This window comes from Delphinus delphis, chromosome 14, assembly GCF_949987515.2.
Source record: "Delphinus delphis chromosome 14, mDelDel1.2, whole genome shotgun sequence".
Taxonomy (NCBI): Eukaryota; Metazoa; Chordata; class Mammalia; order Artiodactyla; family Delphinidae; genus Delphinus; species Delphinus delphis.
This window is the reverse complement of record NC_082696.1, coordinates 6,622,415-6,634,536: the sequence shown is the minus strand read 5'-3', so window position 1 is coordinate 6,634,536 and position 12,122 is coordinate 6,622,415. Positions and strand designations below refer to the sequence as shown.

Genomic DNA, 12,122 nt, shown 5'->3' with positions numbered 1-12,122 from the left:
TAAGAAACTTGAACTTTCCCACTAAGATCAGGTACAAGACAAGGATGTGCTCTCTCACTATTCCTTTCGAAATCATACTGTAAGTCCTAGCTAATGAAATAAGGCAAAAAAAGGAAATAAAGGTATACAGATTGGAAAGGAAGACAAAAAACTGTCTTTGTTCACAGATGACATGATCATCTATGCAGAAAATACAAAAGAATCGACAAAAAAATCCTGGAAATAATAAGCACTTATAGCAAGGTTGCAAGGTACAAGGTTAATATGCAAAAGTCAATTGCCTTCCTATATACCAAGAATGAATATGTGCAATTTGAAATAAAAACACCATTTACATTGGCATCTGAAATTTGAAGTACTTAGGTATAAATCTAACAAAATATGAAATAAGATTTGTATGAAGAAAACTACAAAACTCTGATTGATGAAATCAAAGAAGAACTAAATAAATGGAGGTATTCCATGTTTGTGGGTAGGAAGACTCAATATTATCAGGTTGTGGGTTCCTCCCAAATCAATGTATACATGCAATGAAATTCCAATCAAAATCCCAGCATTATTTTACGGATATCAACAAATTGATTTTAAAGTTTAATTGGAGAGGAAAAGACCCAAAATAGTCAACACAATATTGAATGAAAAAGCAAAGCTGGACTGACATTACCTGACTTCAAGACTTACTATGAAGCTATAATCAAGACAGTGTAGTGTTGGTGAAAGAATAGACATAGAGATCAGTGGAACAGAACAGAGGGCCCAGAAATAGACCCTGATCTTTGACAAAAGAACAAAGGCAATACAATGGAGCAAAGATATTCTTTCCAACAAACAATGCTGGAAAAATGGGACATCTACATGCAAAAATGGACCTAGACACAGACCTTACACCCTTCAGAAAAATTAACTCAAAATGGATCACAGACCTACATATAAAACACAAAACCATAACACTCTTAGAAGATGACACAGGAGAAAACCTCGATGACCTTGGTCATGGCACAACTTTTTAGATACAACACCACAGCCACAAGGCATAAAAGAAATAATTGATAAGCTGGACTTCATTAAAATTCAGAACTTTTGATGTACAAAAGACAATGTCAAGATTATGAGAAGACAAGCCACAGACTGAGAGAAAACATTTGCAAAACACACATCTGATAAAGGACTTATCCAAAATATACCAAAAATACTTACAACTCAACAAAAAGAAAACAATCTAATTAAAAAAATGGGCCAAAGGCCATAACAGACACCTCACCAAAGAAGACATACAGATAGCAAATAAGCGTATAAAAAGATGTTCCACATCATATGTCATCAGGGAAGTGCAAATTAAAGCAACAATATGATGGAATCTTAGGTACCTATAAAAATGTGTTTTCATGTAATATTCCATGACACGGAAATCTTATCATGCTACCATGTTAAATGGAAAAAGCCACATACAAAACTCTATATACAATTACATATAGCACACACACACACACACACACACGTACACACACACACACACACACACACATATGCACCATACAGACATGCAAATGTTCAGGCATACCCAAGATACTGGAAAGAATTAAACCAAAATCTTATTAACCATGAGGATAGAATTTCTAACACTTTAAGTTAATTATTTCTAAAATAAAAAATAAAGCATTAACAAGAAAAAAACACAACAATCAGCAAAATACAAATGCAGAATATTGGGGTGTCCTCATGCAGGCTTTAATGACATCCCTATGCATGAATCTGTCAACATAAGGAGAAATAGTCATTTTCTCTAACCTACAGAGAGGGCATTCCTCTGCTGCCTGATATGAGAGGGGGCCTTACTCAATCAAGTGGTTAGTTACACATACACACTTAAATCTAACTGTGTATGAATACAGTAGCTTTTATTTATAAAACCCCCAAAAAATAATGACAGGAAAATTTTTCTTGCAGGAGACAATACTATTTTTCCAGCAATTGTCTCCTTGTGTATCTGGGAGGTGGTTCATTTCCTTAGAAAGATGTTGTGAGTTATTAATATAAAGGTCACAGCTTAACAGCAGGAAACACAGAGGCAATGCTCCTAGTAAGATAATATGATCAACACTACATATTTTAATGCCATCTTTATCAACTTTAATGGAAGGTTCTAAAATACTGGCTGGTGGGCTGCATTCTGACTTATAGAAAAATGTTTCCGATTTCTCCTTTGAAAAATTAAAAAGTTACTTTAATTACCTATTGTTTTCAGAGACGTTGAGAAAGGCACATGTTGAGAGTGACAGTGTTTTCAGATCCTTACCTGATGTCCATACATGTTATGCAGGTGATGTCTCGACTATTTGTTGTGATCAGGTTCAAAGCTACTGACGTTTCCTTGTCAGAGGTCGGGTGTGCTCCACATTTAAAGAAAAATTCCTGAAAGAATGAGAAATACGATCACTGACATGGAATCCGGCTGGCCATTTCCCCCTCTAAACATTTTCACAGTAAAGAATCTCTTCAGGAAGAGAAGAGATCTATCATTAGGTGTGAGTCTGAAATAAATCAACATCAACTCTTTTGAGGGAAACTATAGCCCTTGTGCCAAACTATTCAACAAGTCCTCTTTTTAGAAGGGTCCAATTGTCTGCTAGTCTTTTCTTCTTTTTCTCTTTCAGCCAGGTTGCTGGGGGAACACTCTGTGTGTGCCCCTAGCTCACCTCTCGGTGAGAAGTGAGTCTGGTAAAATAACACAGTGTGGATGCAGGAGGAAGCCTGAAATAGCATCTCGAAAATGAGGAAGAGGAGACCCTGAGCCACGAAATGATTTGCCCAAAGTCAGACAGTCAGAGGTGAATCCAGGAAGTAACCCAGGTTTCTTAAAGGGAAACTCAGTGCTTTTTCTACAGGATCACCGCACAGTTGGTCAGTTAGCAGCAAGAATATAGTGCAGGGTAAGAAATCCAGCAATCTCAACTATTGATAAGCATGCTAATATTGCAGACTTACGGAGGAGCAGAGTGTGCCTCTCCCCTCGTTCTGCCCCCTTTGGCATCCCAGGATTCCCTGGGAGTCTCACCTGCCCACTCCCTGCCAGGCAGTTAGGAATGTTCTAAACCCGCACCTCTTTCCTTCTTAGTTCATTTCCCAGCCCTGTCCTGCCACACACTCCTTTATCTTAGCTTGTGGGATCGTAGTTCCCCAAGCAGGGACTGAACCCTGGCCCTAGGCAGTGAGAGTGTGAAGTCCTAACCTCTGACCGCCCGGGAATTCCCAAGATGCATCTTTTGATTGATAATATGCTCCCTTCTCAAACAAAATATTTTTTGTTTTTCTTATTTTCATCTTCTGTTATTTCTGTATTTTTCACATACCCCTTTTCCCTCTCACACACCAAAGTGTTTGACAGGTAAGTACTCTGCTTCTTGTCAAACAGTCTGTACAGCTTCCATGGTAATAACATCCCTGAAGCTAAATTGTGTGCCACTGCAAAACTTCTGTACAAATGTAACACTGGAGGACAGAAGAACCCTTGCATATACACTTAATCCTCAGCTCCATTTGTGTATAACTACTGGGATATAGAAAGTATTTTCCCTTTTAACACTAGACCTGGTGTCAGCAAACTTTTATTAAAGCACCATATATTAAATGTCTTCAGCTTGGCGGGCCATATGGTCTTTGTTGCACTGCTCGACTCTGCATTATTGTCTAAAAGCAGCCATGGACCATATGCAAATGAATGGATGTGACTGTGTCCTAATAAAACTTTATTTACAAAAACATGTAGCAAATTGGATTTTGCCTGCAGGCACAGATTGTCCAACCAAAAGACCCTGAGATATCTGTGGAATGTCTTATTCACATTTGTATCCTAACAGTATACAGGACAAGCATTAGATATATTTTCTTAAATAAAAAAAAAATCAATAGATTTACTTAATAAATGCTACCAGTGTTTCTTTATACATCTGACACCACCACTCTTAATCTGTCCTTTCCCTGCTTGTAACCAAACTAACTTCCTCCTCCTCTGACCTGAGACACAGTGAGCCACACCTGTGGGCGTCAAAGTCCAATGGGCATCAGAATCACCCAGGAGGCTTGTTAAACTAGACATCGCTGGGAGCCACCCCAGGTGTTCTGACACAGCGCCAAGGATTTGCATTTCCAACAAGTTTCCAGGTGATGCTGTTACTACTGCTCTGCGGACCACACTTTTGAGAACCACTGAGTTACAGCAACATTAGCGGTAAGGGGAGTAAACTCTACTTATTCTTTCGGAAGACAGTGGCTGTAGCAGACCTCGCTTATCACATGTGAAAATAATGTCATGTCTCAGGGAAAATATGTTACTCTTAAAAATCTGGAGTGTGCAGAGAAATGTCCTCAAGCCAGGAGTTAGGAACCCAGGCTGTTCTTAAGAACAAGTGTCTCATCAATTCCAGATGGTATAGCTGCTAGCTAGCCAGAACCCATCCTACCTGGGGCAAGTGACAGAGCAGCCAACCTGCCAGCCTGCAGTCCTCAGCCCAGAAGATGAGGGTGTGCCAACAGTCCTGCTATGATGGGTGGGGTGTGCAGTGCAGCTGATGGGAGCCCGTCAGGCATGTCTGTAAAGTCCAACGTGGCTTCCCTTGAAGCAGCATGGAAATCATACTGATTGTGTTTCTCTTTTAACATGGAATGCCACCCTTTTCACTCAATTTTTTGAAATGATATACATCCTTCAAAGGTCAGTTCAAGGGTATTATGAAAAAGAGTTAAGGCAAACCTTGACTATCAAAACAAGACGTCTGGAGGACATGACTGATCCTTGTGAAATACACAGAGCTAGCTGTGACTGCTTTTTGCAGATATGAAAAAAATGCTCACTCAAAACGAAAAGTAATTCCTCCAAAATGGCTGAGTTGGCTGGACTATCAAGAAGATATTTCATATACAGATAGTATTTATATTTTTTCTTAGCTTGCAGAAAGCTACTGGTAGACATTCAGCTAACAAATCACATACTGCTCTAACACCAGCTAAAAGTCAGATAAAAGCCAAAATCCTTTTTAATGGAGGTAGGGATTTGACAAACAATGGTATAATAAGTTACAAATGTTTGGAAAATTCCAGTAATTCACATGGCGTGATAGAATTAAAATACAAATTACCAACTCTGTATATTAAATATGTATCAGTCATCAGTGAATTTCCGGGCCTTCTCCACCAGTTTTTATGAAAGGAGGTTCTTTTCTGGTGCTAGAGTAGCAAAACTGGTGGAGGGTCCGAGATTTTGCCCAGCTTGCAAGCTAACAGACCGTCTCAGGGATGCTGGCAGAAGACATGAGACAAAAAAACTGCATGGCTCAGAGCCCAGGCAGAATGAAGTATGGACATCATGATTATGTCAGTTTCTCTGCATCCCAACTCCCAGGAGATGAAGTGGCCAGGCCAAGCTAGACGAGGGGTTTCTGCATCACAGCTGAGGACCCTGAGCTTAGGGAACCCAGATCTTTTATAAGGACCTGTAAGCCAACTTTCCCTTTGTCCTAAAGGGAGACACTGTGTTTATTATACTGAACAATAAGCAGGTCCACCTTTTACTCTAGAGAGAGATACTATCATTATTTTCCAGGTTGTTTGCTATACAATTTCCTTGAAAAGATTATCCAGAAAAAAAGGGTAGTGCTCCCTCACAAGTTGTGCAGAAACTTGAGAGAACCCTGGAGAAGTGTCTGCCAATAGTAATAACACCTTTTCCCACAGACTAATCAGCAGAACGATCTGATCATTTCCTGTCCTACACAATCAATGGGTTATTAGCACTTTCAAAATCTTTCTGATATTTGCAGGCTGCGTTCAAAACACACAAACAATAAAGCAAAACACAACAGAAGTAAAAAACCCTTGCTGAAAAATTCTGCCTTGGGTATTGCAACTTGCTTATGTAGAGTTGTGATCTCACACAGCTGCATGATTCTTTTGGAGTAATCGTCTACGAATTCTGCTTTCTATGATGTTTGATGTTTTTCTCTCGATTGTTCAGATTAAAAAATCAAGGATGCCAAAGCCAGAAAAATCTTCTACCCAGGGTCTAAGCAGTGTGGTCAGAAAGCTGACACCACCGTGAGATCTAGCCATCAGGGGCATGACACCAGCTGATCCCCACAAGGACCCAGGGAACAGCCCACTCTGGGCCAGATGACAGTGGTTGCGCCCCAGGGCCTGGCTGCTTGAGGTGGCATTACTCTAGTTCCAGTGGGTGCCGGGTTTGACAAGCAAAGTTACTGCTATATCACCAGGGATATAGTCCCCTATGGGTGCAGAAGAGAAAACTTCTTGTTCATTGCGGGGAGGGACATCTGTCAATTCTAGTGAAGGAAATATAGGATCCTTATGTGGTTAAATAAAGACTCTCAAAGGGACCCACCCATCCTTCACAAACGCCATCTCACAGGTAAAATCAGCTACAAAAAACCAGAAAGAAAACCAAACAAATCAAGTCCCATTAAATGAAATGAATTCCTGCACCTAACCAGGAGCTGCAGTTCCCACTGGCTGGCTCACTTCTCTTGGATCCATATACTCGGTTCTGGGAGGCCCTAATTAGCTATGGAGCTAAAGTCTATGACACTAATTGGCCAGGATTTTTTTTTTCCCCAAATGATAGTGTGAACTATTTTAAAAAATGAAAAAAAAAAAAAATCCCAGAGTAAGACCTTAAAAAATGTGCTGGGTTTATAATGTGACCCTGTTAAATGCTATTTAGTACTATAATGTGCTTTTCACCTTATTAATACTAAAGAGAAAATCCAAAATATAACAGAGTTATATTCTTTAAGTTCTTAGAAACATACTCATATTTTTGCCATTTCTGTGGACAAGGCTACGATTCTTTCCTTCCATTCTCACTGAGGCCTCGTATTTTATCATAACCCACTCATCCTTTCCTTTCAGATCTTAGAGGCCTAGCCCGCTGGCTGAATGACGCCCATAAAAAGCAATGTTATACGAAGGGAAAGACCTGTGAACAGTTCAACTGTTGGAAGCTACCTATTTCTCCTCATTCCATTCTGCTACGTGACTCAAGACACTGCCAGTGTTTCCAACAAAGGGGAAAATGAAAAGTATGGAAACGAATAAATAAACCAGCAAAATCTGAACTGGATTAATACCAAGAACCCAATTTATAAAAACTTATATAATCAGAAGCTAATCGTCAACTCTAAACACAAATTAATGTGTTCCAAATTTCTATAAAAATAACTTACAACTACCATCTGGCAAGCCCTGCTTGTCTCAAACACAATGTAGTTTCACAAACCTGAAAAAACAGCAGTGAGACCTGACTTCTTCCATCATGAAACTTCAAACAACTTTTATCGAACTTCTTAAAGTTAACAATTTTAATAGATATTGCTTAACAATTACATGTTTTCCACATAAAAATGGTCTCTCTTTACAAAGAGTTAAATCGCATGTTAGTCTCCAACTTCTTCTTAGTTAATATCCCCCAAAGGCAACGTATCTTTCCTTTGATAAAATAAAAGGGACACACAGTTTTCACTATAAGGTTACAGTGGATCTACGGTCTGTACTAAAGAAGTAACTGGCCATTTGCATGGGTCAGGGTCAAGTTAGGGAAACAGGGCCCATACCAGTTAGTTCAGTTGAGAGAATTTAATGCTGACGGAGATCTAGTTGCAAAGGTGGTGGAAACCCAGAATAACTAAACCAGGGCAGGAAGCTCCTTGCCATTAGCAGCGTTAGCACAGGGTGATCTAATCACCGGGGACTGGGGGCCGGGGGTAGGTGGGAGGATGGATAAGATGCAGCCCCTGCCAAAGACCCCTCCCAAAGAGAAAGGGAGAAACATCCCAGCTCTGCCCTCTCTCCACCCTCCTATCTCTCACCAGGCTGTGCTTGGGGAAACCCCGCCTGAAACAAGGAGAGGGGGTCTGCCTGTCCAAGCCACGTGCCAGCAGAGAGAGGAAGGGCAGGTGCATCTGAACGCCACCAGCACGTGCTGGTGCGCTGTCAGGAGGCAAAGCCAAGTCAAAAGTCTTCAACATTCACTGCTTGTTAGTGGGGACATATTCTAATCAGCCTCCAGAAAAGGAAAAATGATACGTTCAGATACGGTTCTGTAAAATGTATTAAATAAAAATACATAAATATTTACACTAAATAATAAACCTGTCAAAAGATTACCCACCCAAATTTTCAACTAAGAGGGACTGAGGACACAGAGGCATTGTTATCTATGAGAAAACTAGTAATAAGCATCTTACATCCCTATCAAAGAGGTCCTCGCTGTTACCAAGTTACAACAGACAAACTGTCACTTAGAATCAATCTAAATGTCTCTCATGAGCCTAGAAATTCTGTCCGTAGTATCCTCAGTCCGTCTCTCCTCAGCCTGCCAGCTCCAACAGCTCCGCACTTGGTTATCTGCAGACTCTTTTGTAAGAAGCAACTGCTAGTTTTAAGTCTCATTAACCATTCAGAAATCTCATTATTAATGTGAATATGATAGTTTTAATTTTCTCTAAGCTAAAACATGACAAATGAGCATAATTACCATACTTTCTGCCTGGCACATAAGAAAAACCTGTAAATGAGCCACGCCACGACCTGCGCATCTGTGCCTTATTATTAGCGAATCTCAGTTTTCATGCCGATGCGTTAGGCTCCCTTTATATTATGTAAATCCAGGAAATAATTATATAAGCTTGGACATAAAATAACTATGCAACTTGTTAGGTTGTATAAGACTTGTAGACTTCGCTAATTTAACAATGCCAGTTGTAAAGTTAGGTTACACCTAAGTAAACAAAATCTCGAAAGTTAACGAGTCTGCTATCATGTTCAACGATGTTTGTTTTCTCTCAGTAAGGTGTTATTAAAGCCTCTAGATGGTGTGCAAAGTTTATCAGGAGAAAGAAAATCAATATACTCCCACAAAAAGCAAAATCACGTCAGATCTTTGCTGAGAAGGTCAGTTACTGCCTGTAAGCATCACAACCGCTGACAAAACCTTACAGAAGGCTTTCCGCCTCCTCCAAGGCCGCCCGTCCCTCGGTTAACAACAAATAAATAGATGATATGCATATAAAGAAGCATGCACATGTGCACAGGCATGTAAACGCACCAGACACGCAACGTGCCAAGCCAAGCCATTCTAAGCAGGAAAAAGTCTTAGCTCTGAAGTCAGCAAGCACACAGCTTTCTCATCTCACCACTGCGTCAGGTCCAATGGCGCAGCCATTTTCATATCAGTAAAATTGTTATATTCCAAAAGAATTTTTAAAATTTTATCCTATTACCGAAGTTAAAAGTATAAGCTAGGTCTGCTACCTAGTCCAATGTATAAAATAAAAATAAAAATTAAATTCTAAAATCCAAAAGGCGAGGAGGAGCTTCAAGATGGCGGAAGAGTACGACGCGGAGATCACCTTCCTCCCCACAGATACACCAGAAATACATCTACACGTGGAACTGCTCCTATAGAACACCTACTGAACGCTGGCAGAAGACTTCAGACCTCCCAAAAGGCAAGAAACTCCCCACGTACCTGGGTAGGGCAAGAGAAAAAACAGAGACAAAGAATAGGGACGGGACCGGCGCCAGTGGAAGGGAGCCATGAAGGAGGAACGGTTTTCACACACTAGGAGCCCCTTCGCGGGCGGAGACTGCGGGTGGCGGAGGGAGAAGCTTCGGAGCCGCGGAGCAGAGCGCAGCAACAGGGGTGCAGAGGGAAAAGCGGAGAGATTCCCGCACGGAGGATCGGTGCCGACCGGCACTCACCGGCTCCAGAGGCTTGTCTGCTCACCCGCCGGGGCGGGCGGGGCTCAGAGCTGAGGCTCGGGCTTCGGGCAGAGCGCAGGGAGAGGACAGGCGCGTGAACACAGCCTGAAGGGGCTAGTGCGCCACGGCTGGCCGGGAGGGAGTCCAGGAAAATGTCTGGAGCTGACAAAGAGCTAAGAGACTTTTTCTTGCCTCTCTTGTTTCCTGGTGCGCGAGGAGAGGGGATTCAGAGCGCCGTTTAAAGGAGCTCCAGAGACGGGCACGAGCCGCGGCTAAAAGCGCGGACCCCAGACACGGGCATGAGACGCTAAGGCTGCTGCTGCCGCCACCCAGAAGCCTGTGTGCGAGCACAGGTCACTCTCCACACCTCCCCTCCCGGGAACCTGTGCAGCCCGCCACTGCCAGGGTCCCGTGATCCAAGGACAACTTCCCCGGGGGAACGCTGCGCGCCTCAGGCTCGTGCAACGTCACGCCGCCGGCTCGTGCAACGTCACGCCGCCGGCTCATGAAACGTCACGCCGCCGGTTCATGAAACGTCACGCCGCCTCTGACGCCGCAGGCTCGCCCCGCCTCTGCACCCCTCCCTCCCCCCCCCCCCCTCCCCGGCCTGAGTAATCCAGAGCCACCGAATCAGCTGCACCTTTAACCCCGTCCTGTCTGAGCGAAGAACAGACGCCCTCCGGCAACCTACACGCAGAGGCGGGGCCAAATCCAAAGCTGAACCCCGGGAGCTTTGCGAACAAAGAAGAGAAAGGGAAATCTCTCCCAGCAGCCTCAGGAGCAGCGGATTAAATCTCCACAATCAACGTGATGTACCTGCATCTGTGGAATACCTAAATAGATAACGAATCACCCCAAATTGAGGAGGTGGATTTTGGGAGCAACGATATATATATATTTTTTCCCTTCTTCTCTTTTTGTGTGTATGTGTAGGCTTCTTTGTGTGATTTTGTCTGTATAGCTTGGCTTTTACCATTTGTCCTAGGATTCTGTCTGTATTTTTTTCTTTAACTAAAATTTTTTTTTCTTAATAATTATTTTTTATTTTAATAACTTTTATCTTCTTCTTTCTATTTTTTCTCCCTTTTATTCTGAGCCATGTGGAGGACAGGCTCTTGGTGCTCCAGCCAGGCGTCAGGGCTGTGCCACTGAGGTGGGTGAGCCAAGATCAGAACAGTGGTCCACAAGACGCCACCCAGCTCCACGTAATTTCAAACGGCGAAAATCTCCCAGAGATCTCCATCTGAACGCCAAGACCCAGCTCCACGCAACAATCATCAAGCTACAGTGCAGGACACCCCATGCCAAACAACTAGCAAGATAGGAACACAACCCCATCCATTAGGACAGAGGCTGCCGAAAATCATAAGGCCACAGACACCCCAAAACACACCACCAGACGTGGACCTGCCCACCAGAAAGACAAGATCCGCCTCATGCACCAGAACACAGGCACTAGTCCCCTCCACCAGGAAGCCTACGCAACCCACTGAACCAACCTTAGCCACTGGGGACAGACACCAAAAACAATGGACACTATTAACCTGCAGCCTGTGAAAGGAGTCCCCAAATACAGTAAGTTAAGCAAAATGAGAAGACAGAGAAACACAGCAGCAGATGAAAGAGCAAGGCAAAACCCCACCAGACCTAACAAATGAAGACGAAATAGGCAGCCTACCTGAAAAAGAATTCAGAATAATGATAGTAAAGATGATCCAAAATCTTGGAAATAGAATAGAGAAAATACAAGAAACGTTTAACAAGGACCTAGAAGAACTAAAGAGCAAACAAACAGTGATGAACCACAAAATAAATGAAATTAAAAGTTCTCTAGAAGGGGTCAACAGCAGAATAACTGAGGCAGAAAAACAGATAAGTGGCCTGGAAGATAAAATAGGGGAAATAACTACTGCAGAGCAGAATAAAGAACAAAGAATGAAAAGAATTGAGGACAGTCTCAGAGACCTCGGAGACAACATTAAACGCACCAACATTCAAATTATAGGGGTCCCAGAAGAAGAAGAGAAAAAGAAACGGACTGAGAAAATATGTGAAGAGATTATAGTTGAAAACTTCCCTAATATGGGAAAGGAAATAGTCAATCAAGTCCAGGAAGCACAGAGTCCCATACAGGATAAATCCAATGAGAAACACGCCAAGACACATATTAATCAAACTATCAAAAATTAAATACAAAAAACAAATATTAAAATCAGCAAGGGAAAAACAACAAATAACACATAAGGGAATCCCCATAAGGTTAACAGCTGATCTTTCAGCAGAAACTCTGCAAGCCAGAAGGGAGTGGCAGGACATATTTAAAGTGATGAAGGAGAAAACCCTACAACCAA

The 12,122-nt window shown here is 42.2% G+C and overlaps 1 protein-coding gene across 3 annotated transcripts in view; it reads right to left on the bottom strand.

Annotated features, from left to right (window-relative positions):
- The window catches only part of AGPAT4 (1-acylglycerol-3-phosphate O-acyltransferase 4), a 1,410,257-nt gene that overhangs the window by 685,052 nt on the left and 713,083 nt on the right, over positions 1 to 12,122 (bottom strand). For all 3 annotated transcript variants that reach the window (XM_060029668.1, XM_060029671.1, XM_060029670.2), the window contains one exon: positions 2,297 to 2,412. In XM_060029668.1, coding sequence (XP_059885651.1) covers positions 2,297 to 2,412 — 116 coding nt within the window. Of the gene's footprint in view, positions 1 to 2,296; positions 2,413 to 12,122 lie in introns of those variants that run through there.